Genomic DNA, 27,874 nt, shown 5'->3' with positions numbered 1-27,874 from the left:
AAGGAGCAAGATTGGACGCCCTGGAAATTTTTGACCATGCAATAGGATCTCACCAAGTGTCAACAACTCGGTTCAAAGCTTCCTCCGATGCCCACTCATTAGTCCTTTTTATGTGTGTCTCACTCCTGCTTGTTTCACACCCATATTTTAGCTATCCGGATATAATATAAGCTACTCCGTCCGTTCCTTATTATAAGAGACAAATAACCAAATTACATTAATTAAAAAAACAGTTAAAATTAGTTGAGGATAATTAATGTGTAAAAAGTATAATTTTTTTCCAACAATGCCCCCATTAATAAGGAGAGAGAGTATGAGAGAGAATTATTAAATTATTAAAAGAAAGAGAAGTGGGAGGAGGAGAGAGTATGAGTTGGAGACAAAATAAATAGGGGTAAAATAGGAAATCAATACAAAAAAATAGAGACAACTTTTAAGTGTCTCTTATATATGGAAACATGCCATAAGGATCAAATGTCTCTTATAATAAGGAACGGAGGGAGTAATAATCAAGGATCACAAATTTCCGTTTTCTTTTTTTGATGATTGATTAAACAAATTTTATAAACTTGTATATTAATTTTTTACCGAGTTTTCAATTTTAGTATGTACAAAGTGTGGCATTGATTAAATTTTTACATAAAAATATTATTAATTATTAATATTTTGAATTACGAGTGTAACCTGACAATCAAACTCTTCTAAACTCATTTTGCCCCCTTCCCATTCTGCTGAAAAGAGCTTGGCTTTTATATATATATATATATATATATATATATATTTTAATTAATCAATATATATTCCTGTGTATGTATTGAGGACATCTTTTTCCTTAAAATGCTGGACATATGGCAGTGAATTTTCTTTCGGGTAGTTTGTGACAATGGCTAACGTGAAATACGTGTGTTTTAGGATGATGACAGTTTTTTTTTTTTTTTTCTGGGACTGCTTTTTTTTTGAACAGTGACTTTTGTTTTGACGAGTGGAAAGAAGTAAACGTAGCCATGGCTCTTGGTGGCCCCTCCAGAAAAAACGCGGACATGCGGCTCTGTCTCTGTTTCTGCTAAGCTCCTAATGATTTCATAAGGCCGCTTTGCTCTGATAACTAAAGCAAGTTTCAGCTCAGCAACCTTACTTTCTCCGGGAAATTTCACTGCTCAAAAGGATTCTGTAACTTCCACGCCAAAAGTCTTCAGCTTTCTGCAGGTTTCTCTTTTCTCTCTGTGTTTGTTTGTTTGCCCCGAATATGTAAATGGAATTACCCATATTTGCAGCTATGACCCTTATACAGTAGCAAGAAAGCTTTATTGATATCCCATTTGGCTTCAGTAACTTGAACTTAGACGTTATGCCTGGTTCATTGCCTTGTAGGTGGTAGTTCTGATATCCCATTTAGCGCCAATAACTTGAACCTAGACGTTATACATGGTTCATTTCCTTGTAGGTGGTAGCTCTGATCTCTATGCTTCTTCGTGAATTGTGTAGTTCCCGGTAAAAAAAGGGGAGGGAGGTTTATACAAACCGGAGAGATGATGTTCTAAGGGAACAAAGATAGCCGTGTAAAGATGATGACACTATTTGGCATGTGGAAAAGTCCACGGACAAGTCAAGTCAATAAGTAATTCTTCCTTACTTGCTTTGAACTTCGAATCCATTATCTGAGTTTTTTTTTTTTTTTTGTTATTGTTTCTGGGTATTTGATATATATATATATATTTTTGAATAATCCTCAATTCTGCTGGTTTTTCATCGAAGATAAAGCCTGGTAAGAGGGGGAAGTTATAAGATGTTAATCACTCGATTTCACCAGCACCAAGAAATCTGCACATGCTCAAATTTAAGCGTCGGTTCTTCGTCTGCAATATCATCATTCATCAGTGACTAATTAAGAGTTTGCCATTTTTTTATGACAGTTTTCGATGTGAACTTCTCATTAGATTCCACCAGGCTAAACAAATAAGTGAATGATTCGTTAAGGAATAATCCCTTAACTATAAGCTGTAGTTGGCAGTTGCGTCCCGAGATTATGGCCTGTCCTACATCAGAAGCCATTTCTCACATTATAGATATTATTTCTGAGTTGGTAGTCTGTGCTAGTGGTGTCCTTGTGAAGAATGATAGTTTCAAGGAGCTTGCAGCTTACATGGAAAGAATTGTACCAATCTTGAAAGAATTGAAGACAAAAAAAGTCAGTGATTCTGAGGCCTTTACCAATGCCATTGACGTTCTGAATCGTGAAATTAGAGATGCAAGACAATTTACTCAAGAATGCTGCCAGAAGAGCAAGGTATACCTCCTAGTGAATGGCATGTCAATCAAGAAGCGTTTACAGAAGACAATGCGTGAGATCAGCCGGACATTTGATCTTCTTCCTTTGGCCATGTCGGATCTTTCTTCTAACACAATTGAAGCAATTGGAAAGCTCTGTGATGATATGCAGAAAGCTGAGTTTAAGACAACTGTAGCAGAAGAGGAGATTTTGGAGAAAATTGAGTCAGGGATTCAGGAAAATGGCGTTGATCGCTGCTACGCTAATAATTTGCTGATCCAAATTGCTGTTGCTGTTGGGGCTACTACAGAGAGGTCAGCATTGAAGAAGGAACTTGAAGATTTTAAGATTGAAGTTGAAAATTGCCGCCTGAGGAAAGACGAGGTTGAAGCTATGTACATGGATCAGATCATTGCTTTGTTGGAAAGAGCTGATGCAGCATCATCGCCAAGGGAAAAGGAACTTAAATACCTTTCCAAGCGGAATTCTTTGGGCAGTCAAACATTGGAGCCTCTTCAATCATTTTATTGCCCCATAACCCAGGAAGTTATGGAGGACCCTGTTGAAACTTCATCAGGGAAGACATTTGAGAGAAGTGCAATAGAAAAATGGTTTGCTGAAGGAAATAAACGATGTCCTCTGACCATGACTCCTTTAGACACATCGGTTTTACGATCTAACAAAATCTTGAAACAATCAATAAAAGAATGGAAGGATAGAAATACGATGACAACAATTGTTTTGACAAAAGAAAAACTCCATTCAGAAGATGATGATGAAGTGCTACATTGTCTAGGAAATCTACAGGATTTGTGCGAACAGAGTGAACTGCACAGGGAATGGCTGATGCTGGAGAATTACATACCAGTTCTCATCCAGATTCTTGGTGCTAGAAAGCATGATGTAAGAAACCGGGCTCTAGCCATCCTTAACATGTTGGCAAAGGATAGTGATGATGCTAAGGTACTAAATGATTTCCCCCGCTTTTTTGGCTTATCATTTTGTCTCAATGCTTTTTCCTGGTTGTATAATGTAAAGAGGAGCCTCGCCTCACTCAAAATTTAGCTTTCAGCCGGAAACCTTTTGGTGAATTGAAGTTATAATTTCTGATGCTCTCCTGGTGAAATAAATTAATTGTGTTCTAGACATTTTTGCTGAAAATGAATCAAGCTCTCATGGAATGAATGTGGAATAATTTTCCATTCTTTCTTGCAATCTATGGACAACCCTTATGCATAAACTTACTGGGTATCACAAATTCTTTGTGCTAGACTAAGCTATGAATCAACAGTATAGTCCGAAATTAGCATGATTTAGCCTATCAGGCATCCATGGACAACACCAACTCTGAAATTCATAACACTGAGATTCACCACTAAAAAAAGTGCCCTAACTACATCTTTCTTTTCTAAGAATAGCACCCATTATTTTCACTATCTTATCTAGGATGATGACCTCTGAAAAGAAATGAGTGTCTTCTAAACATTAGAATTAAACACCCCTATATAAAATATTCAAAAGAGATTGGTTAGGGCCTTTTCATTTTGACCTAAATCATTTCGTTTATGAACTCATGACGTTGCCAAAACACTTTCATTCATAACTTTGTGCTTAATGAGAATATAAAATTGCCTGCATAGATGTTGCTTTGTTTTATCTATAATTGGCTGCAATTTCACAATGCTAATGGTTAAGAGTTTTCAGGAAAGAATTGCCAACATTGATAATGCAGCTGTATCTATTGTTCATTTACTTGGACGCCGTGCGGGGGAAAGGAAGCTGGCGGTGGCATTACTACTGGAATTATCCAAGTTGGATTTGGTGCGAGAGGAAATTGGAAAGGTTCAAGGTTCTATACTGCTACTTGTGGCTATGTCCGGCAGTGACGATAACGAAGCTGCCAGATATGCAAAGGAGCTTTTGGAGAATCTATCATACTCAGATAACAATGTTTTAAAGATGGCAAGGGCAAATTATTTCCAGCCTCTTGTACATCGTCTCTCCACAGGTTTAATTGCTGTTCTACATAATCTTAGCCAATATGTTGATGTTTTTTTCCTTTTCTTTTACTTTCCTCTCTTTCTATTGGAAGATATGGAATAATATCTACAAAGCAGTCTCTCTGTTTAAACATTTGGTTCCTTAAAACAAAATTATTGGTCCAGTTGCCGCTATTACATGTGATTTGTTCTTTTATGGTAAACACCATGCACTTCATTTTCAGCATTTCATCTTCGTCTTTTCTTAGCAATGGTGACTATGGTTTCTTCTTTAATGATTTGATTTATTAATTTTAGCATGCCTGGTCATTTCACTATGACATTGCCGCTGAATAAGCTTTGATCAATGAAGCACCAAAACTTCATATGTTTTATCATGCTCGACTTTCTTCCACGTGGAAAACTACTGAATTGTTGTTTTTTTAATGAATTTTATCATCCTATAAATAGCATAAGCAGTGTTTCTTACCTTAATTATACATGTTGAATCTTTGATATGCTTTGAAGATAAACCGGCTAAATTCGGTGGTACTGCTACTTCAAATTATCTTTAATCTCTCTCCTAGCATATCAAAGTCTTCAAAATTATTAACCAAATGGCCAGGGGGGATGTAGTCCTGGTTTGAAAATAGAGCCTTTGCCTTAACTCATCTCTTCCTGTATGCAGGACCAGATGATGTGAAAATGATTATGGCAACAGCCCTTGCGGAAATGGAGTTAACCAACCTCAATAAAGCATCTGTGTTTGAAGGTGGTGTCCTGGATCCTCTTCTCCATTTAGTTTCACATTCTGATATTCAAGTGAAAACAGTGGCCATTAGGGCTTTGCGTAATCTATCCAGTTTGAAGGAAAATGGTCTGGAGATGATTCGACAAGGAGTGGTACGCCCCATGCTTGACCTTCTATTCCAGGCTGGCCTGCTATCCTTAAGTTTAAAGGAACACATATCAGCCATAATCATGCAACTTGCGGTTTCAACCATCTCTAAAGATGGCCAGGCACCAACGTTATTGTTAGAATCTGACGAAGATGCTTTAAAACTCTTCTCTTTAATTAGTTTCACGAGGCCCGATGTGCAGCAAAACATTTTACAGACCTTCTATGCGTTGTGTCAGTCCCCCTCAGCCTCATTTATCAGGGGCAAGTTAAGAGAGGTATGAATCTTACTGAAACTAATGAAGTTGCCCATAGCCAGATGAATTACTAGCTCCAAAGTAGGTAAGGCAGGCTACATTTTATAGGATGCAAGTCTGATGATATTAGTAACCAGGAACAAAGGTCCATCATGCCACATAGTGCATATCATGTAAAGGACAAAGAAAAGTGAAGAACAGCTTGCGTTTCGTACAGCATGCTTTGATTTATATTATATTCTTCATTCAAGTGCTTTAGTCTGTTGTAACTTCTGCCTTGTATGTATGACAGTATATGTAAATAAAGACAACTACAAACCTAGTTAAATTGTATCCTCAAACCAGCAAATATTTTGTGGTTTCAAGTGCCCCGTCAAGTTTATTATGCAGAAATTCTATCACTTTGGGCAGCAGTGACAGAAAACATACTGGCTGCTTTTATTTTCCTGAACTCTTATATCATGCAGAGAACTATATTAATAAATGTGCAATTTCCATCTGTCAATTTCATTTGTATCTCAGTATTTTGAATTATTTCACCCATGCATGCAGTGGTCAGTTTTTGAAGTTTTGGTTCAGCTCTGTCAGGAGGAGAATCTAAATCTACGGGCAAGTGCTGTAAAGCTGTTTGCTTACTTGGTGTGCGATGAAGCCAGCATCCCGGAAAACGTAAATCAGAAATGTGCTGAAGCTATGCTCCAGATCCTGAGATCTTCTTCAGATGAAGAGGAAATTTCTTTTGCCCTGGGCATACTACGTTATCTTCCAAAAGTTCACCAGATCACGCAGTGGCTTCTGGACGCTGGAGCACTTCGTATCATATATAATCATCTTCAAGATTGGAAGGACACAGATTGCCAAAAGAGCAAGTTGGTAGAGAATGCTGTTGGGGCCTTGAGTCAATTCACTGTTTCAACAAACCTAGAGTGGCAAAAGAGTGCTGCTGAAACCGGGGTTATATCTGTTCTAGTGCATTTGCTTGAATGTGGAACCGCATCAACAAAACAGCAAGCGGCATCATCTCTGGCTCAATTTTCAAAGAGTTCACTTGGTCTGAGCAGACCAGCATCCAAGCCCAAGGGCCTTTGGTGCTTCTCAGCTCCAACACAAATTAGCTGCTTGGTTCATGGAGGAATATGTGCTGTCAAGTCATCATTTTGCCTTGTTGAGGCGGATGCAGTGAGGCCATTAGTGAGGACACTCGGGGAATCTGATCCAGGAGCTTCTGAGGCTTCTTTAGATGCACTATTGACATTAGTCGAAGGAGAAAGACTGCAAAGTGGTAGTAAAGTGCTTGAAGAAGCAAATGCCATACCAGTAATAATCCAATGTCTTAATTCCACTTCTCCTGGACTACAAGAGAAGTCTCTACATGCTGTGGAAAGGATTTTTCGGCAAGTGGAGTTCAAGCAGTTGTATGGAGCCTCAGCTCATATGCCTCTAGTTGATTTAACTCAAAGAGGAACTGATCATGTGAGATCTCTGGCAGCTAGAGTTTTGGCACATTTAAACGTGCTTCATTATCAGTCTTCTTATTTCTAAAGAAAACCGATGATCACATTCATGCACTGAGGAGCTAAAAGGCCGTGATTATGAATGACATCGACAATCAGGTATTCTTAGGATACTTGTTAGCAAAAGATGTGCAGGATTGAACAGAATCATTTCAGAGTCACATGGATATGGCATACTTTCTATCACCTTTGATATGCTTGTGTCTTTCTATCATTGATTTGGTCTATCCTTGGCAAACCTAGTCCAAAGGAAGGACGTGACCGTAAGTCTACATGCATGATATAGTTATTTTAGAGGCGATATCCTTATCTCTTGATAATTTGCTTGGTCTATCCATTATGTCATCTCTGCAACAGCATAACATGGCTTCAGCATCTAGGAGAACCCAACTTGGTGTTTCTGAATCTGGCTGAACTTTTGATCAATGTTGAGCCTTTTTCATTTTGTTACTTCTCATGTAAAAATCATATAGACACTGGACATTGTACAATAAGTGACCAACATCCAGTTTGAGCCGTTGTCCTTTGGGAGTAGCAGCACCATGAACTGTTGGAGTAGGGACTTACTCGGGGCTTATATTGAATGTCCCAGATAGTTTGTACATTATTGTATTGTCTTGATTCTTGTCCAAAAGGAAAGACTATAGTTCTCTTTCCTGTGCGCTCTCTTGTTTCACTTTTTGGAACTTTTTTTTTTTTTTTTTTAAATTTCACATTGAAAACTACCATGATAAATTTTTACATGAAACCAAACACGCACTTGGACTCGTTGAGATTTCTCAAATTCAGTTGAAGGGGTACAAGAATATATGAATGATATTTAGATCCACTTTGGAACCTACACAGTATTTAGATCCGCTAAATTACATGGCGATTCAGTCTGTGCACAAATTAATTCATTTATAAACATATTTATAGGTATCCGCTCTAACAACGATGTTTTAGCCGCTGCTAGTACGAGCATCGCACAACTCTGAACAGTCAAAAAAGTAAAGTGCTATATCCCCCCCCCCCCAAAAAAAAGTAGAAGGGCTATGGATTATAATCCTTTGGGACCGCAAAGTCATACTAGCTCCGATACTAATTATAAAACCTCATTTGTAGTTTACAAACAAATATAAAACCAAAGGTAGTACTATTTTTTTGGGGGCTGGAAATATGGAGGCCAAAGGACCAATGATATTACATGGAAGAGAGAATTGGCAAGCTCAGAGATATAACGTGTTTTACCCGATTATAGGTAAGCTTTTTCCAAAAGTTGGCTATGAAAAAAGGGAGGTTGTTACTCCTGAGGATAAAATAATGATTTTTTTTTTGGCTTTTAAAAAGAATAACAGTAAAAGATTTTTTTTGCGTGTGAAAATTATCTAATCCAACTAGATATGTGTATTTCGCTCAGCTATGATTAAATTTTAAATAATAAAATGATATAGTATCTCTTAATCATCAAAACTATATTATAGATGAATCCTTCGAAGTAAATATTCGGTGAAGTTTCATCACTTCAAATGGATTTTTTTTACTATAATCTATAATATATTTTAACTTAAAATTATTCATTTTAAAATTTTAATAATGCATACATCCTTAAGTTTATCGAAGATAATGACATTTTTTTGGGCCAGCCCGAAGATAATGACACTGACATAAAGAAAAAGTTTTTTTTTTAAAAAAATAAAATCACTCATGGATTGAGCAAATTATGCTTGATACTCATTAGTTAAAATTGAAAGCCTCTATATAGGAAAAATCATTTAGAAAAGGTACCCACATCAAATATGACAAATTTGTGAATAGAAATTAGGGACTAGTAATAGATACTACTCCTCTTGTCCTTAATATATGATCTAATTATGAAGTTGATTTTGATCCTAAATATAAGATCTAATTCTTATATCTATAAGTTTTTCCCAAATCACCCTTATTAATACTTCCTCAATCATAATTAAGTATGAGAGGAAGGGAAGATATAAAAAATATGATTAAAGTATTTTAAGAAAAATATGTCATATTTATTATAGTTAACTAACTTATCTAAACTTTCTTAATCTAATCAAATTAGTTAAATAGATCTTATATTAAGGACCATAGGAGTACTAGATAGTTTTTTTTTGGGGGGGGGGAGAAACATTTCTCTAAAAAAACAATGCCATGATCCTGTTGGGGGCCAGAAAAAAGAGAAATTGCTTTAAGCACAAGCCACAAATGAAAAAATTTGAAACATGAGATTGCCATATATCATATATGAAATTATAAGTGAGATCCAACTTACAGCGTCCCATTTACAAGAGAGCTTATATGTTACTAGATAACAAGGTTATTGGCACCCTATTGCTTTGTTAAATTGACACAGATAAGTAATTAAGGGTGGGAATGAGAGTTGCCTTCTTACTTATTACCTCCTGTCTTAATTATAAGATCTCGTTTGTAGTTAGCTGGAGGTAGTATTAATTAGACCTAAGAGCACGAGGAGTAGGAGTAATGAGTTCGAATATCTTTCTCAAATCATTTTAAGTCAGGAGGCTTCATTTGTGAGATGAGTAAAAGGCTGCACCCCAAAATCGAGGTGCAACTGGGCAGCTCACACCCCAGTTCTGAGTATTAATTGATGGAACGAGTGAATTGAAATAAAATAAAATTCTGTTACAAGGCAAGACTGTTTGCATCTCCATCATCAAAGTTTAAAGTTGGAAAGATATTACAGGACTTACAATTGATTGACAAAAATAGAAGAAGAGTGTGTAATTAAGATTCAGACTTGGAGAGTTGTTGGTGAAGAGCTTTCTCAAGCCAGGCCTCGGCATGCTGCATCATGCCAGGGCTAAGCCTGACCATCAGAATACAAAACTCAGTCTCATCCAGCTTCCCATCTCCGTCCAGATCTCCCTGCCTTATCATCTCCTCTGCTTCTTCTCTGTTCATCCCTTCCATCCCCAGAAGTGCAGCGTTCCTTCTCAGACTCTCCCCTGTGATCAGTCCCATTTCCGGATCCGATAGAAGCTTGAAGCCTGCACACAGTTCTGAAACAAACGCCTCCACGTCCAGCTTCTCCGCCATAACCGGAAGCAAGTCCTCGAATTCAGATTCTGCGGAGGAAAGTTGATTCTTTGCGGCTTCTTTTCTCTCCATTGGAGCTGCCTTCAAAAGGCTGTGTGGGGGAAGAACGAGGAATTAGTGAGGAAGGAAGAGGGGAGTTTATAGCGGAAATGTCAAAGGTTCGTGTTTCTGTGGCTTTTGGAAGAAATGTAAAGTGGTAGCGTTTTCGTGCCATGAGCTTCGTCCAATTGTCCAATTGCAGATTCACATTCTGCATGGGCCCTACCTGTCCTTCCATTATTTATTGCCCTCCAATATGCCCAATTATTCAACTCAATCCATATAGAATTTCTGGAAAATCAAAAAAATATATAACAAACTATTATAATATTTACAAACAGTGTAATAATGCAACTTATTGGCACTTTCAGCTTATGCCAGAGGGCTTTTGCATCTAACTGCATGAGTGTGGAGATTTTTTCACATAATATCCCATCAATAAAGTTGTTGTATATGGGAGCAGAGATTTGTGAGAAGCCAAGGTAGTTTTTTTCATTATTATTATTATTATTATTGGGGGATTGGATATATATAAATACGGGAGGGCAAATAATATTTGGAGGAGGGAAGGAAGGTTTCTAGGAAGGTGCCTTTGGGTGGGGAAAGATGGAAAAGGAATATTCTGCCAAGGAACATGTCATCTTCTTTGCCTGTCGTTAATTAGCTCATTGAATCAGATTGCTTCTCTTGTTTCCATGAACCTTCCTCCTCCTCCTCCTCTTCTTCTTCTCAATTCTTTTATATATACAAGTTTTTTTGTCTGGGTCTCCCATGTCCCCATCATTCTATGCATCACCTCACAAATATTACTCTCCGATCCTAAATATAAGACCTATTTTGTAGTCTAATTTATATTACAAAATAGATTTTATATTTAGGACCGGATGAGTATTATATTTCTTTGCCTTCAATCATTTTAATGTTATCATATCAAAATCAGGGTTTTTATTTGCAATTTTTCCATTGTTTTTATGCTTAATAAAAAGGGGGGAAAACATAAAAACGATGAAGAGAATGAGATTTATCAATTTATTGACGTGACTGAGAAAGCTAAATTGAGTTTTTTAATTCCATGCAGTTTCCACGTTGCCACTCCCCCAATGTAACCAAACCATGCCGATCTTTATCGCTTTTTTCTTTCCTTCTCCCTCTTTCTCCTGCTACTCACAGGACAAGATTCGGATCTTTTCATATCTTCTTTCTTATTTTCCTGCCTCCATTATTTAAAATAAATAGATCACAGGGCAAACCAAATACAAGTAGAATGGAAGAGTTGATCTTTTATCTATTCCTTTTATTCTAAATATGAGCCATATTTTATAGTATAATTTAAAATAAATAGATCACGAGGCAAACCAAATATTAGTACAATGTAAGACTTAATTAAGAAGTTGATGTTGATATTTTATGTAAGGTTTACTTTTCTAGTTCTAAATATAAGACATATTTTGTAGTATAAACACCGGAGTAGTATTTTACATATTATCATTTTTTTTAAAATTAATCCTTATGATATTCTTTTAACAATAATTAAGTATAAGAGGAAGGAAAGAAATTAATATGCTATTTCAGAAAAAACATACCATATTAGCTAATTTAACTAACATTCTTAGTCTATTTAAATTATTTAATTAAGTCTTATATTAATCCATTAGATCCGGTCTCGTACATTATTAGAGTGATTTGGAAATGCCGGCAAGCCGCATTGTTCTGTTCTACTCCCTCCGTTCCTTATTATAAGAGACATTTCATGCTTATGGCATGTTCCTATATATAAGAGACACTTAAAAGTTGTCTTTATTTTTTTGTATTGATTTCTTATTTTACCCCTATTTATTTTCTCTCCAACTCATACTCTCTCTCCCTCCCACTTCTCTATCTTTTAATAATTTAATTGTTCTCTCTCATACTCTCTCTCCTTATTAATGGGGGTATTGTTGGAAAAAATATTATACTTTTTACATATTAATTGTCCTCAACTAATTTTAACTGTTTTTTTTTATCAACGTAATTTAGTTATTTGTCTCTTATAATAAGGAACGGAGGGAGTATTTTATTTCCCCCATAAACCACAACGACAAGCAGAGGGCGACGCAGCGAAATAAATTTAACGCACAAATAATATATAATTGCAGTAATTAACAAGTGGATGAGGCTATCTTCCACAATTTATTAAGCATTTATTGGTTGAGCTTGACGTGTCCTCCATATACCCAATACATGAACAACCTGCTCATCTCTCCATGATTTTCAAAATATTATTTCATTTGTAACGTTATTTTAAATTCTTTTGAAATTTTATGTTCTTTTTTTAAAAATGAAACTTCTAATTAATAGTTGACGTCATGTTATCACTCTCCCTTCCTTCTAATTAATAATGTCCCGTTAACAACAAACAAAGATCAAATTCAGAAGGAAAATGATGGTGCACAGCAAGTCCTTCTAATCATCATTACCACCACTCTAATCATTATCATTATAACTAAACCCACATAAAGATCTGCCATCTCTTGGAGGGCTGTAATTGAATATTTCACCCTCCCTCTGATCTCCATTGGAGCCCAAGTTTTGGGAGGAAATCACAATTACAGAATTATCATGGCTCCCATTTCAATTCTTATTTCATGCTAACTTTTTGACTCAGATACAAGTACTCTGTTCAAAATTTGACATCTCATTCTTGCCACACAACTTCAGTACTTAATTTTCAGGATTTCTTTTGGATCAAGTTAATGAACAAGGTACTGCCCATATTGTCCTATGAATAAGGGACGTACGGGGTATTGTTTTCTTAAGACCCAAAATGCTGACAACTTAATAATTCACATTATTTTAATGGAAACGAACAACGTAAAATAGAACATGGCAGGCAGAATCAGAACACGTTGTAACTTGCAAGATAGTGTTCACTACTTGGATTTCATCAGAAAGTCCCAGCCTGTACTGATCTGTCATACAATCATTAAACTTGATACAGTATCTTTTATAGTCCGATGTCATTGGAAACCCAGACACAGAGGCTCATAACTCTAAAGGTTCGAGGCAACCCACAACAACAAACTCATACGCTATCCTGGTTTTCTCTGATGGAACATGGTATACGATCATGTTGAGTGTGTCAACAAATCATCATCGGATCCGTTTCATTTCTGGAAGAGGTTGTTGTGGTTGTTCTTTTTTATATTTTTCAAAATAAAGCTTTAATATTCGAACACATATTCTTTCTTTCTTTCTTTCTTCAATTTCATCTTTTTAAAATGTTAACATGCTGGCGACGCCATTTTTTGAGAATAAAAACAATTGCGCGGATAAGTTTTTTTTGGCCACTCGTTTGTCAAGACCGAAGATGGATCAAATCATGTTATTTAATATTGATACAAATATTCAACAGGTTATCCATATTAAAAAAAACATCAACAGGAATCTACAAAAGTTTAGGTGAATTGGTGACAAATAAAACTCTCACATGATTTGGACTCATGATCCTATGTGTTATAAATCAACTTGTTACTAACTAGTTGGTAAAACAAATTATTCTATTATTAACTACAAGTAATAGTAGTCATTTTTAAACTCTCTGTAGTTTGTACAACGAATAAAAAAAAAAAGGTCACAATTAATACAAAATGGTAAAAAGCAGTTTGAATTTGGATCCTTCAACTGATGCAAAGATGCCAGATTGTGATATTAATTGAAAAAAACTATGAACAACTAGTGGCTATATCTTTCTTTGACAGTGATTCTCTCGTTATATGTAGCCATCTGGCAAAACCATAAATCAGGACGGATCTAATAGCTAGTGAGGAAGAATCTGAAATATACTTATGCTTGAATTTGAAATCATATTCGCACAATGAAGCTTTGTGCAGAATACTTTACAATTGATCTGTTGGGTGAAAGTGCGACTGGACGATGATCTTGAAGTTTTCTAGTACGAACTTTCCTTCCTTGTACTTCTGGGTTTCATCAAAGGCCTTTGTGTATGTCCATCCCAATTCCTCTCCGCAATCACTGCAATACACATCACTCACTCTGTGCAGACCACTCAGGAGCTGCCTATCCTCCTGTGCTCCTTCCTTTATGTTCATTGCGTGAGAAAACAGAAATGCTCTTCCATGGCTTCCCTGTTATAAATCTTGTCATGTCCTTGTCGCAGTAACTTAAATGTGTGCGCGCGCGTGTGTGCATATGCATAAAGAATCATATTCAAACAAGGAAAAAAGGGGGATAAAGGATTAATGGATTAACCCGAAACTCTTTGGAAATGATATCACCATGGCAAGCGATCTGGTTTCGGCACTTAAAGCAGCAGTATATCCCGGCTGATCCCATCAAATCCGCCATTTGCTATCAATTTTGCTTCTGCACTTGAAATAAGAATTATAAATGAGGCGTCAAAATATAAAGTAAAAAAGTTGTGACTAGATGCAAAGGCCTTTCTTATTAAGTCTTTCTTAAATGTTAAGTTGTGAGTTCTTGTGGCGTATAGCAGGTATAATGGGTGTGTGAGTTGTGGGAAAAGAAAAATTTTGTGACCATTCCAGACCAAAACACTAGGAGTCGGTCTTCTTCTAATCACCAGAATCTGGAAATGGCTATGTGGATGTATGAGAGATCAAGTGTCATCAGGCTAAAGTGGAATTGATGAATGCTCAATCATTGAGAAATGAAAGCGAGTTTGATTTGAGATAAAAGTGGTTGATTCGGACGGGATTAATAAGATAAAAGTGATTTGGTCAGAGAATGATGCAAGTATCGAAGTATACTAACTAATTAAGAAGGTCTATTACTGTGTCGATCCTGGAGTATATCGAGGTTCTGAAGAAGTATGATATCACCGACAGATCAAAATTACCTATCTGTCTGTCTCTCTCTGGGGAAACACACACACACACACACACAATAGTATCTATGTATATGTATATGTACACACACATACTCTTTTGATTCTATTTATAAAGCACTTTCAGTATGTTTCACACAGACCAAGAAAAACTTAAACTTCATTAACTCTCATTTAAAATTTAATGACTTTCCAACTTTATCCTTATTTAATATACATTATACCTCATATAAACAAAGTCAACGTAATAATAAATGAGGGTAAAATTGTACATTCATACAAAAGAATTTTCTCAGTGCCCTATAAATAGGACCAAAAAGTACATTCTTTCTCTACTCTATAAATAGGACCAGAGAAGTATATATATATATATATTTCTTCTTTCGTTCCTTATTATAAGATTCAATTTTTTGAATGGGTCTGTCCCTTTTTATAAATTCTCTTTGAGTTTGTCTGAGCATTTAATACATTATTATCTATTTTCTCTTTAATTTAATGTATTTAATACATTCTCTTTCTTTGTTTATCTCACTATTACTTTATTACATTTACCCATTTATATATAAGACAGTGACACAATAAGAAGCTGAAAATCTGTAAATAAGGAATGTCAATAAAAATTTATTGTCACTTACAAATTCAGAATTGTCAATACCAAATAAAATTGTGTAACCAAACCTGATTTGGAATTTGTAATTTCCAGCTTTTTTTCCTGTCATTCTCCCTTTATATAGAGGTATATTTAGAAAAAAATTGCATTTATTATTTTAACTGTTTTCTTAAATTGTACAATTTAATTAAAGAGATCGTATAATAAGAGACAGAGAGACCAGTAGACAATAGCCCCCATTCTATGAACTCAATAAATGACCGAATTTTATGATCCATGAAAATCCGTCTCTAACCAAACCGGCTTGTTCGAGATGTTTAATAATCGCATAGGGCATTTAATGAATTTAACTCATTTTATGATCCATTAAAGGAGTAGTGTTTTTTTTTTTTTGACCGGATTAAAGGAGTAGTGTTAAAACAATAGTAATTAACACACTAATAAAAGGGGGAAAAAATTAACACACATCACTATAGAAGGATGTTTAAAGATGCCAATATGCAACCCCCACCAACCTGTTGCGTAGATCAGGGTGGTTTATTAATGACTAGGCTTCTCAACCACCATGACGGATACTTTTTAGCACTTCACTTGATTTTTTAAATATTGCATGTCTTGCAGTTTACTCAACCACCACAAGGTTTAAATATTGTACTTCTCCTGTCCTTAATATATATCCAATTTTTGAGTTGGTTTTGGTCCTAAATATAAGATCCATTTATCATATTTATCAGTTTTCTCTAAATTACCCCTATGAATACTCCTTCAACTATAATCAAGTAGAAGAGGGAGAGGGGTATTAAGAAAGATGATTATGATGTTTTGGGAAAAATGTGTTACTTTTCTTATAATTAACTAATTTACCTAACTTCCTTAATCTAATCAAATTAGTTAAATAGGTCTTACATTAAGGACCGGAGGAGTATTGGTTTATTAATGAGAATAATATAAGTTGGGTCAAATTAAACTTAAAATTAGCAAATACTCCTTTAATCCTAAATGTAAAATCCTTATACATACTAATCAATTATTGTAAGTATGAGAGTTTTATATTTAATACCGGAGGAGTAACAATTAATCAATTATGCCCAGTTCTCTGCTTAGCAAAGTCACGGAAACTAAGATAAAAGAAAAATTTTACAAAAAGGATATGAAAATTACTAAATTCTAAACAGAAATTTTTAAAAAATGTGTTGTTATTTACAAGTTAAGTATAGTGAAAACTTATTAAAGTGTAAGAAATAATCCTGATTTAGGATTTAGTAATTTTCAAGTTCCTATTGTGGGATTTTGCTGAAGATATATCTACACATAATAACATAAGAGAGCCTATTTATATATACTCAGTTCATTGTACATACATAGGAGAAGACGTTCACTGCTTTGTTCATCAAATATAGAAATTATGCTGAGGCAAATATATGCGAGTGTGTGTTGGCATGTGGGTGCACATTGCTCTTTCTTCATTGGATAATTAATTAACTTAAATGCACCTCATTTCATTTATATACATGCGTGACTAATTTTTTATTATGGATGAGAGGCAAGAAACATGTGTGCATATATCTTTCAATTATTTATATGTGTATGGGCCTGAATCACTTTTGAAATATTCACTGAATCCTAATATTAATCCAAGAACATCAAGTCGTTCAATGAATTTAGCAACAAACTTTTTTAAGTTTGTAAATTAAACGTTCCCTCATTAATTAACTTTCAAACTTTCGTCAATTGTCCAATTTCAATAGAAATGAATGTATCACCGGGATTCATTTTTGGCCAATGAATGTATCATCACCAGGATTAAACCTTGTGGATTTATTAGGTAGCAGTATCAAAACATTTTCTTTGACATTTGTCAAACAAATATATTAAATAATTAAGTTCGTGCATGCACAAGAATCTTAATAACCATAACCACGCGTGAACTTTTTTAGGAGAATAACGATCACCCTTTTTTTGGTTTTAATATCATTATTAGATATCTAATTATGTTATATTAGGCATTCGCTGGCTTAATTGGAGGTAGCCTATGATTCAATGCATCTTTAGAATTTGAATCCCAAAAAAAAAAAAAATCCAGATCTCTCACCTAACCCGGTTTTGGTTTGCATGATCTCACTGAGTTATGAATAATGTGCATGGATGTTTTTTTTTGTTTGTTTAGTTTATATGGATAGGTTGATTTGACCTACGAAAACAAAAGCCAAATTGCTAGTGAAATCTGGGAAAATGTGATAAAAAGCATTATTAATACTCCTATTGACTTATTTATAAAATACTTTCAGCATATTTCATACAAATCAAAAAACACTTTAAAATGTATTAACTCTCCATTAACATATAATAATTTTTTAACTTTACCTATATTTAATATATACACCTTTCAAAAAAGCTAACTATCTATACTATAATAAATGAAGGACAAAATAGTACATTCACACTAAAAATTTAATGAAGTGACTTATAAATATGATTAAAAAAAAACATTCTCTCTCTGTCTTATAAATAGGATCAGAGGAGTATAACCAAAGGAAATTGCAGAAAATAATTCTAGGAGAAGTCGAAAGTCAAAAAACTATAATTACAAAGAAAAACAAGTATTTCAGATTTCCATAACATTGAAAATGGGTTTTGCGAGGAACAGGCTTTCATTCGAGAAGATTAACATAATCAATGAGCGGCCAATCTTTTCTTATCAGACCATCTCTTTCGGGTGGCTTCTAATTCTTGCCATTTCATCCTAGAAAGCTTCTCGAACCATTGCCGATACTGTACCTCGATTGCATCAACTTCTGGCTTAAGCTCAACATCAGCATCTTTTTCTGCTAAGGATAAAAGAGTACAGTTACTTGTGAAGCTCAAAATATTAGACGCTGGACTAAACAATGGAGTTGCTGACCTTGTGTTCTCTCTGAATTTACTGATCACTATGTCCACTTCAACATTGTTACTGCTCTGCTCGAAATATGTACCTCCTCGTAAGCTTTGCAAAGACGTGCTTTCCACAGCTGTCTCGGAAGCAGCAGATCCTAGCGACTGTTGATCTTCCAAGTTAGTCAAACCAAGAGCAGAAGAAAAATAAGTCTGAAAATCGGCATTATCAACATTGTCACACAAAGCCTTTTGATCAGTACTCCGTCCAGAGGGAACATTATCTGGAATAGAATCCCATGCGCATGTTGTTACAGTTCGTCCATCCCCAGGTATCGGAGACTCACCATTCAGACTTGCTCCTCCACACGAGGAATAATCAGAAGAGGTCTTCCACTCAGGCATAAGTCTCATTATCAAGTAATCAATAAGCTCAGCTATGAAGACAACATCATGATTGGCCAACTCTAATTGTTCACCCATCTCTGAGGCAACAGAGAGTGCAGTATCTGAATCAAGGTAAAAGAGAAAAAGTATATTCTTTGCTCGACCTGGAGTCAATAGAACAACTATGTGTTAAGATCTAATTAAATGAAAATTATAGCTTCGCCACACTGTCGAGGTACATAAAAGCATGGCCAAAAAAGAGGGAGGCAAAGAAAAGAGCATATGCTCACCATCTGAATCAGCTATACGCAATGTCAATGACATTGAGGTATCATCATTTTTCGTCCCTTTTAACCTAAATTCGTTGTTCTCAAGTGTCCTCTGAAATTCTATAACGGGACTATGTGGTGGACTTCCAGAGTTACTTTCTGTGTTCACACTCCCGGAAATCTGTTTGTATTCAACATCCATGTCCGTAGAGAGAGGATCGGACTTAGACAAATCCACAGCTTTTGGGGCTTGACAAGATAAATCCAGAAGATCAGGGATTGGTTCCCTTGGACTCTCATCGACTTGGAGAAATGGATCTTTGAGAAGCTCCTCTGCAGACAATCTCTGAGAGGCTGAAACAATGCATTTTTCAATAAACTCCTTAACTTGAGAGTCCTTCACTTTACTAAGCGAAGCAGGCTTGATGCCCTTGAAAGAGTATACACAAGATATCAATGCAATAATTACAGCTATAAGCATACCGTAAATAGTATTAAATATGCTAATGATTGCTACTTACACAAGTAACCTTCTTGAAGATCTGAGCAGGACTTTTGCACTCAATATATGGATACTCTAAAGCAACCATCTCTAATATGCACATCCCAAAAGAATAAATGTCAACAAGTTCATTGTACTCCTCTTCATATAACTCCGGAGCCATAAACTCGGGAGTGCCTTATAATATAAAAGAAAAATCAACAAATAAAGGCAGAGTTCAGTACTTCAAACTGGGTCGATATGCTGAAAACTAAACAAGGAAAGTAGCATGTCACCAATGACACTGTGAGCTGTCGACTGCTTCAAGATAATTGCCAGGCCAAGCTCCCCTATTTTCGCCTCTCCTTGGTTTCCATTCACAAAGATGTTGTCACATTTCAAGTCTCTGTGAATAATAGGTGGCTTGTGACCATGTAGATATGCCAAGCCTCGAAGAATCTGTCTAGCCCAATTCTTTATAGCCTTCATGTCAACATATCTATGCTTCTCCCGGTATCTGTTAGCCAAAGGAAAACAATCATTTGAATCTCATATTACAATCAACCAAAATATAAACAAAGATTAAAGGCAACGAAGAAGACATACTGCCTCAAATTTCCAGAGGTGAAGAGCTCAGTGATCATGTTAACAGTTTTCTTCTGGTCATCAATCCACGAATTATAGAACTTAATGATATTTTCATGCTTCAAAGACTTCAAAAGATGAACTTCAGAATATAATTTTGATAGATCTTCTGCTGACTGGAGGAGATCATCAATCCTAATTTGGTTCCAAGCGACTTCTATCCCATTAACTTCGTCGAATCCCCTATAACTGCCCAAAAGGAAGATAATGAGTTTGAGTAATCTGCTGCCAAAAAATAATTGCATATTTACATAAATTTGTTGGAATACAACTAAAAATCTGAATAGAACTATTAAGACTAAGAACTGATATGGTGAGCATAGATATTGGGTGGAAACGGAATAAAATAAGAGATAAGTATCAGAATCATACACAGTCTTGAAAGCACCCCTGCCCAAGATTTCATTGTACTGTCGAAAAAAAGAGAGGACAAAATTAAATAAACATGGGAAAATAGGAATTATAGATGTTAAGATATCTGCTAAGAAGAGCTGTTGTCTTTGCCCCTGGTTATGCTTTAACAAAAGGTCCTTGATGCTTCCCCACCAAACATTATCTTTATTGGTGTAGTGAATACCAAGAAGGGAAGTCCCAAAGTAGATATAAATCCAAAATCACAAGGGGCATTTAAAGCTCCATTTAGTTGACCCAATCCAGAACAACGGATATGAGATGTTTCACTGCAGTATCCACACTTACCAGAACAAGGAGAGTTGATCACAGCCGAACTTACCTTCCTTGCATTGTAATCAATGCATTGCATAAGGGTAAAATAAGATGAGGTTCTGGTTCCAGCGAGGTCAGTGGTTTTTACCATTATATTTACTCTGAGGTCATCTTTAAACTAAAAGGTAATAAAGTCCCACACATAACATCACCAACCGATAATACCATCCAATCCATAATAAATCAATATCCGGCACCATCAGACTCAGAAGATAATAGAAGACAGGAAAACCGTAAATAAAACATCAAAAGCTAAGTTTCGTAGAATATAAAGTACCCGAATATAGAGGGCTGTAGGATCTTTCTCTACAAAATCTTCCTCGAACTCGGGAGGCTTCCTAGCCCTGTGTCCATTATCTGCATTCGGATTCATTCCGGGCTGAAAATCCAATAACTAAACAAAAAAGGCCAATGATTTCTGTTTTGTTAGATTTTCGTTGTAACTCAATATTGCTTGGGGTCAAAGCCGACGCTGATTATCAAACCGAATCGGAATGAAAGAACAAACACTGTCAGATAAAGCTCGGGATGCAATGCTGAAGCTAAACGAATCGAATGCCGACAGCAAAAGGCATCGGCATTCGATGACATTCGGAGGCAGAGAATCTAAATCTAGAACTCCACCATCCATACCATAACAATGATTCATTCTCAAACCAAACCCAACACGATTTTCTCACCAAAATCCATTTCCCTTCGGTAGCCCAACTCCTGAAACCTCAGAAAAAGTCAAACTTGAGCATATGGGATTTGAATATAGTCTGCAAAGAAATTTACTTCGAAGATACCGGGGGAAAAAAAACAAATCAGCAAGAAAAGGAAATAGGAAATGAATTTGCTGATGGCTGACAAGAAAGAAGGCGAAGCCGTTGAGATTGAGAATATGAAAGCTAATTGGGGGAGCGAGAGAGAAGGCTAGAATGGACACTTGAATGGAGCGCGCGACTGTTTCTGCAAATATGTAGAATCTCCCAGCGGGAGGAGTACGTCATTCGCGGCTTCTTTTTTAAATTTTAAAAAAAAAAACTGTCGGAACAACGGAAGTTCAAAGAAAAGTAGCAGTCCTCTGTCTTTAATATAGGACTTAATTACTGAGTTAGTTTTGATTTTAAATATAAGATTTATTTTTTATATTTAATAATTTTTTCTAAATTATCTCTATGGATACTCCTTCAACCATAATCAAGTAGAAGAGGAAGAAAGGGTGTTAAAAAAGATGATTATGTTATTTTAGAAAAAACGTATCACATTTCTTATAATTAACTAACTTATCTAACTTTTTTAATCTAATCAAATTAATTAAATAAGTCTTATATTAAAACCGGTGGAGTATAATGCTGGAGGGAAACGTTGGCCAAAAAGAAAAAATACCGGAGGGAAACAATATAAACAAATCCAACTCTCTTAAACTCTTTATTAAAAAGAAAATTTTAACGTGGATATAGTTCTTTCACATATATATCATAAAAAAGTAACTAGGTAGGTAAATAAATTATAAATAACAAATTGCTAAGGGAAACTGATTCAGTGGTTTTTAAATTATATATTTATTCTGAACCCAAAAAATAAATTATTACATTTCTATGTTTTTCATTTTCAAAATTAATAAATAAATAATACTAGTGTGTTTTTCTCATAAGTTCTCTCTGAATTTCTCTCTTCTTCTGAAAACTTCACTTATAATATCTTTCTTCTGTCGTCAAATATTCTGAATATGCTCAGAAATAGAATCCGACCATGATCCATGAAGGAGTGTTTAGTGACAATCTTTCCAGTTATCCTAGATCTGGTGTTCAAAGTTGAGAGTCCTAATGTGGTCCGTTAGTGAATTGAGAATGAGTGGCCTTATCTGAACTAAAGTTTTGAATATCAGGCTATGTTAACTTGGTCCGAATCAACTAACACACCCGGGTGGCATTAGAACCAGAACAATTTTGACAGAAGTAAGATATTATTTGTGAATGTGAATAAGAAGATATCATCTTATCATGAGTAAAACCTCAAATAGTCTTGAACCCGTGCGCCTTTCTTCTTTCTTTACCCGCAAAGACTTCCCTTCTCTGTTGGCAGAACTCTTTCCAAAAAAATAGAAAATCTTGTTGAAATAGATCATTTTCTGAAAGACATTAGAATTCAGGAAACATATCTATCTCTTCTCAGTCTTTATAGTCTTACTATCGAACCAACCGTGTCTCCAGAAATATTAGAAGTCTGATCTCCACCAAAAAGCCCCATATAAAAGAGATTGTCCAGTCTACTAATTTGAAAAACTAGATGGCGACATAAGATAGTCTTTTGACGGGTCCCCCTTATCTTCATATTGACGCAAAGAAGATTTCTAGGAGATTTCCTGATGTTGGTGTTTCCTAATCTTTGTAGATAAGTTTATGGCGAGGGGACAATAACGTGGATTAATCCAAATAATACACACGATAAAACATGTCTATTATGATTAAAAAATGTGAAGCATTCATTTATTTATTTTTATAATTTAAACTAGCATAATACATAATAATTGAACACACGACCTTGAGTTTATTTATGAATTTGTGTTTAAACAAAATTCTTATTCAATACTATTTCCTGTTTTTAATACAAAAGCTAGTTGATTGATTTGAGTAGACTAAAGAAATTAATTGTGTTAGTTATTGATAATAAATAGATATTTTCTTTTCTAAAATATCTCTACTAATCAAATATATTAGTTAAAACTATTATTATAATGACTATTTTAAAAAAATAAATAATTATAAGAGACAAAATGGATTGAAATATTATATTTAAAATCAAAATAAAAATCAAACCAGATCATATATTAAAGACCGGGATAGTATAAATATTGTCTAGGCCAAACTCCAAATGCTTCGAGTAGTTTTTCTTTTACATTTTTTGGGAACTTTCTTTTACCAAGAAAATTTCTTAGGAACAAACATTATGGAGATATTTAGATAAAAGCAAAACTATGGTTTTAAAAGTATTTTTACGGTATACAAAATAAATATGTGAAGGAGTTTATTTTATTTTGCGAAAAAATACTTCTAAGAAGTATTTTTGGGATGCTTCCAAACACCTCTTTAATATCTTTGTCCGCAAACAGATTTATAATAGTAATAATATAAAAAACATTTCATGATTTTTCAAACTCATGATGATATATTCACGCACATACGTTTTTTATTTTATTTTATTTTCCGGATATTTGGTTTATATCCATTAAATTTTAATTAAAAATTTTTTAATTAAAATATTGAAAACAAATTATTAATAAGAATTGTAAGAAAATCAGCTTCAGGGTCAAAAAAATCCACTTCAGTTCATTTTGTGAGATATTTCTTTTCGAGTTAATAAATTGAAAAAATGAAAAGATTCTCGCGTGAGAGATGCATGAATTCCTCACGCCCGCCACCACCGAGTGGCATTTTTTTCTTTCTCCTTTAAAATCCAAGAGGCCCGCGATTCTGCATTGCTTGGAATTTTCTCCCTCCAAGTTACCCTCAGTGTTTTATTTCCTTTTTATCGCCAAGTAATCAATTTTAGCTTTTAATTTCGATTTAGGTCTGATCCGATTGAGAGGAATAGGGACAAAAGAAAGGATCTTAAGAGGTTTTCTGGGTTTTGGATTTGAACCCCGCCGGCTGCTTCCATCCAAAATTCTTCCAAATTCTAGGTTTTATGGCGAATCTGTACGTCAACGCTATGCCGCGCCGCCCGATCTGAACAAAACACACCGACTGGTTCACATATCCGGGTGTGTGGACTTCCTACATCCTCATCCTCTTTTTCTCTTGGCTTCTGGTCTTCTCCGTCTTTGGCTGCTCTCCTGGAATGGCCTGGACCATTGTCAACCTTGCCCACTTTGCTGTATGCTTAGTTTTAAATTCCTATTCTTCGATTACATACTTTCTTTCTTGTATCTGTGTTTCTGTTTGTATTGGTGATTAGTACTGTTTAATTGATGCTCGTTTGAGTTGAGTTTGAGCCTTTATGACGTGTTATCCTGTTGATTAGGGACCGTTTCTTATCGGGTCTTATTTTTTTCTTGAGCAATAATAAGCACCGAATTGGAATCTCGTGGTTTAAATGTCCAGACCTTTTTGGGCAGATGTTTCTCGAGTAGTTGTACACATTCATATTTATCTGTTTGCTTTTGTTTTGCAATGTATCATTATGAGCTCTTTAAAGAATTTGACACTTCTATTTGGCTTTTTGCTGTCTACAAAATGATACCAGTTTTGAATAGTGGTTCGCGACACCTTGGTACATGTTTCTTACTGATTAGGCTATTTTAAACATCTTTCTTGCGCTTTTTTTTTTTTTTTTTGAGAACCACAACCCTTTCTTGTAACTTGGGAGTTCCAGAAGGCCTTTTGGATTGTGTTGGTCCCCGCAAGTGCTAGTTTGTTGAATCCGTTATACTTTGGATATTAAACTAGAAAACGCCTCACGCATGTTTTGGTTTAATTGTAATTCCAGATTAACTTGTATACTTTTGGTTCTTTTGTCTCCTAAAGTGTAATACCCTTGCCTTTAAATGTCTTATGAAACATATGTTGCTTGTCAAAACTTGGGAAATAGTTTTGCCTTCTCTTCTTTGCTTGGGTTATTATGTGTCTTAGCTAAATTAGTAAGGTAACCCTTGCTGAAACCTTCATCACATGACAAGACCACAGAAATGCCAACGAATTTTTCTATTATCTTATGATTTGGTCAACTTATAAGTTAATTTTCTATCTCTGTCAGTTACTGTGAATGAATTTTATATTATTGGACCTCTCATCTCATCATGGCTTGGTTGATCGTTTCTTGGCCATCAGGTAACTTATCAGTTTTTTTCACTGGAAGAAAGGAACTCCTTTTGCTGAGGACCAGGGATCTACAATCGATTGACTTGGTGGGAGCAGATAGATAATGGAAAGCAGCTCACCCGTAACAGAAAGTTCCTAACCATTGTCCCTCTGGTGCTGTAAGTTTACTTCTCTCTCTTCTCTTTCTCTGTTCATTCCCTTCATCATTTTTGCCGCGTGTAATGCTACAGGGAGTTGCTTGGATCTAAGATCTCTGTTGTTTCATACTTTCATACTCCCCGGTCCTTAATAGAATAGAAGACCTATTTAACTAATTTAATTAAATTAAGAAGTTAGGTAAGTTAGTTAATTTGATTAAATCTCTGTCCTTTTTCCCTCTTCTAATTGATTTGGTTGAGGTAGTATCTATATGGGTGATTTAGGAAAAACTGATACATATGAGAAATAGTCTTAATATTTAGAGTCAAAATTAATCTAATAATTAAGTTCTATATTAAGGACTGGAGGAGTGTATAGATAAAAAAAATTAATATATGGACGATTCATATTATTCCATGATGGAATTTGAACTTTATCACTCTGCTCATCTACTTGTGAAAAATTGTGTACATATGAATTGCTTTTAAAATCAACACAATCCTCCCCTGTTATCTTGGTATTTGACCATAGTAAAGTTGCATCAGCTATTAAACCACGGCTGTTTTTAGGAAATAGTAAAGGATCTTATTATATCAACTTAAAAGGGATAAGGATAAAATCTTCGCCATGCATTTTTTAAATCAAAGAAATTTTAATTGAAAGAAAAGAAAGTACAACTTGTTGAAGGATAATCTAATCCTCCAACCTCGAAAGACTAATTTTCTTAAACCAGGACAAAGTAACAAAACCCTTGGAAAGTTCATGACTGGAAGAAGGCTGTCTATTCTTTTCTCATATCAGATGTAGTGGCTTCCGATACACAATTCTATGCAACAGCATATGTAAAGGCAAAGACATGAAACCAAGCAACTACTGTGCGAGAAATGTGATTTGTTAGGTCTAGTTACTTCCCTTCAACTTATGTTATAACATCTATTCATGTCGGTGCTTCTTGCTCTGACTTGGAATTTATTGGAGGTGGTTTTTTTTTTTTTTTTTGTTGGGAGAGGTTCAATAATTAAGAGGATTGTACTATAATTCTGCCAGCGCCGAGATTGATATTAAGAAGTTTAGTTATCTACCCATTAATTACTTGACAGAACAATTGTGGAGTTTAAAATCGGTAAGTTTGCTGAAGATTCTATTTCTGACTCACATGTTGCTTACTCAACAACATGATTTGGATGTGCAGTATGATTTTTCCTTCTATTCTCGCAATTGTAATTTTAAGATGAATTCTTTGGGTACTTAATATGCTGACAAATCTGGCCATCTTGATGAAAGAGAAGAATCTCTTCTAAAACACCTAACCTAAGGGTAATATGTAAGTTAGGGGGATCATGGGTGATCCATATTGAAGCTTGTTTCAACTCAGGAATTCTTTTTCCCTACTCATGTCAAATCCAGTGTTACTATTAACTTCGTTTTTCCCCCCCTCTGTTTAGGTACTTAATTGCCTCTCACACTACTGACTATCAACAGCCGATGCTCTTCTTCAACACCGTAGCAGTGATTGTGCTAGTTGTTGCCAAGTTCCCCCACATGCACAAGGTCCGAATTTTCGGAATTAATGCTGATTCATGAGATGTTGAGTTGTTTTCTTGTTCCGGGAAAATAGTTGTACCACTGTATACACCATAGAAGTCAGGAACTGCAGGACAACTGGTTTTTCCCCACTTGAAGCTGCTTTGGACTTAAAAGGATCAATAGATAAAGTTTATTTTTTGTATAGCGGAGATTTGTCTAATCCTATTGATATGCAATGAAAAAAAATTATTGTTTATGAGCTGATGAAACAGTCATTGGTTACAAGGAAGTGTGGAAGTTGTATTTGTGGAATCTTATTAATATATGCTATTTTTGTAAATGATGTTTTGTCCTCGCAATAGCAGAAAAAATGGCAACAACGTTGAATTCGTCTCCTCTTCTTTTTTTTCCTTTCAAACTTTCTTGTGGTGCATGGGAGTTAACAAATCCTTTCATTTTCCTCTTAGTTTTTTTGCAAGGTTTCTGAGTCTTTTTCCTTTTTGGCAGGAAACCGGATAGGCCATGTGTCTGAATGTTCTTTGTAATGATGATTCTT

The 27,874-nt window shown here is 35.2% G+C and overlaps 4 protein-coding genes and 1 pseudogene across 6 annotated transcripts; 2 read left to right on the top strand and 3 right to left on the bottom strand.

Moving 5' to 3' along the window:
* The first annotated feature begins 2,003 nt into the window (after positions 1-2,003).
* LOC114725263 (U-box domain-containing protein 44) lies at positions 2,004-7,574 on the top strand. Its single transcript, XM_028911750.1, has 4 exons — positions 2,004-3,232; positions 3,974-4,277; positions 4,937-5,424; positions 5,956-7,574. Exons 1-4 carry the CDS (start codon positions 2,027-2,029, stop codon positions 6,943-6,945), a joined length of 2,988 nt encoding a protein of 995 aa, XP_028767583.1. The 5' UTR covers positions 2,004-2,026; the 3' UTR covers positions 6,946-7,574.
* Positions 7,575-9,576: 2,002 nt separating this feature from the next.
* On the bottom strand, positions 9,577-10,073 carry LOC114725283 (calcium-binding protein KIC). Its single transcript, XM_028911780.1, has one exon. The coding sequence runs from the start codon at positions 10,044-10,046 to the stop codon at positions 9,663-9,665; it is 384 nt and encodes a 127-aa protein (XP_028767613.1). The 5' UTR covers positions 10,047-10,073; the 3' UTR covers positions 9,577-9,662.
* A 3,595-nt stretch (positions 10,074-13,668) lies between these two features.
* On the bottom strand, positions 13,669-14,363 carry LOC114725265 (protein yippee-like At4g27745). Its single transcript, XM_028911753.1, has 2 exons — positions 14,262-14,363; positions 13,669-14,137 (listed from the first exon to the last, which is right to left on the bottom strand). Exons 1-2 carry the CDS (start codon positions 14,355-14,357, stop codon positions 13,889-13,891), a joined length of 345 nt encoding a protein of 114 aa, XP_028767586.1. The 5' UTR covers positions 14,358-14,363; the 3' UTR covers positions 13,669-13,888.
* Positions 14,364-17,936: 3,573 nt separating this feature from the next.
* LOC114725268 (probable serine/threonine-protein kinase WNK4) lies at positions 17,937-21,248 on the bottom strand. 3 transcript variants are annotated; one of them, XM_028911754.1, is made up of 8 exons: positions 21,126-21,247; positions 20,495-20,532; positions 20,084-20,311; positions 19,774-19,994; positions 19,518-19,675; positions 19,018-19,426; positions 18,369-18,891; positions 17,937-18,291 (listed from the first exon to the last, which is right to left on the bottom strand). In XM_028911754.1, the coding sequence occupies exons 1-8, from the start codon at positions 21,219-21,221 to the stop codon at positions 18,279-18,281; spliced, it is 1,686 nt and encodes a 561-aa protein (XP_028767587.1). In that variant the 5' UTR covers positions 21,222-21,247; the 3' UTR covers positions 17,937-18,278. The 3 variants fall into 3 exon arrangements, with proteins under 3 accessions (XP_028767587.1, XP_028767589.1, XP_028767588.1); XM_028911755.1 differs by lacking the exon at positions 17,937-18,291 and having other exon boundaries at positions 18,369-18,505; positions 18,604-18,891; XM_028911756.1 differs by lacking the exon at positions 20,495-20,532 and having other exon boundaries at positions 21,126-21,248.
* A 3,045-nt stretch (positions 21,249-24,293) lies between these two features.
* On the top strand, positions 24,294-27,711 carry LOC114725270 (ORM1-like protein 3; annotated as a pseudogene).
* Positions 27,712-27,874: the final 163 nt, after the last annotated feature.

This window comes from Neltuma alba, unplaced genomic scaffold (assembly GCF_004799145.2).
Source record: "Neltuma alba isolate B1F8T4 unplaced genomic scaffold, ASM479914v2 tig00012238_pilon, whole genome shotgun sequence".
In the NCBI taxonomy this organism is placed as follows: Eukaryota; Viridiplantae; Streptophyta; class Magnoliopsida; order Fabales; family Fabaceae; genus Neltuma; species Neltuma alba.
Note: the sequence above shows the minus strand (reverse complement) of the source record. Positions and strands in the feature narration are given on the sequence as shown.

What these genes read in the sequence shown, in the direction of transcription:
- LOC114725268 (XM_028911754.1), bottom strand. Translation starts at nt 21,221, where the DNA reads ATGAATCCGAATGCAGATAATGGACACAGGGCTAGGAAGCCTCCCGAG. An exon ending in CTACAGCCCTCTATATTCGG is followed by an intron (nt 20,533 to 21,125) that starts GTACTTTATATT and finishes TTTTTTCGACAG; the next exon opens with TACAATGAAATCTTGGGCAG. An exon ending in TCTTCAAGAAGGTTACTTGT is followed by an intron (nt 19,427 to 19,517) that starts GTAAGTAGCAAT and finishes TACTCTTTCAAG; the next exon opens with GGCATCAAGCCTGCTTCGCT.
- LOC114725283 (XM_028911780.1), bottom strand. Translation starts at nt 10,046, where the DNA reads ATGGAGAGAAAAGAAGCCGCAAAGAATCAACTTTCCTCCGCAGAATCT.
- LOC114725265 (XM_028911753.1), bottom strand. Translation starts at nt 14,357, where the DNA reads ATGGCGGATTTGATGGGATCAGCCGGGATATACTGCTGCTTTAAGTGC. An exon ending in TCATTTCCAAAGAGTTTCGG is followed by an intron (nt 14,138 to 14,261) that starts GTTAATCCATTA and finishes GATTTATAACAG; the next exon opens with GGAAGCCATGGAAGAGCATT.
- LOC114725263 (XM_028911750.1), top strand. Translation starts at nt 2,027, where the DNA reads ATGGCCTGTCCTACATCAGAAGCCATTTCTCACATTATAGATATTATT. An exon ending in TGTACATCGTCTCTCCACAG is followed by an intron (nt 4,278 to 4,936) that starts GTTTAATTGCTG and finishes TCCTGTATGCAG; the next exon opens with GACCAGATGATGTGAAAATG. An exon ending in TCAGGGGCAAGTTAAGAGAG is followed by an intron (nt 5,425 to 5,955) that starts GTATGAATCTTA and finishes CCATGCATGCAG; the next exon opens with TGGTCAGTTTTTGAAGTTTT.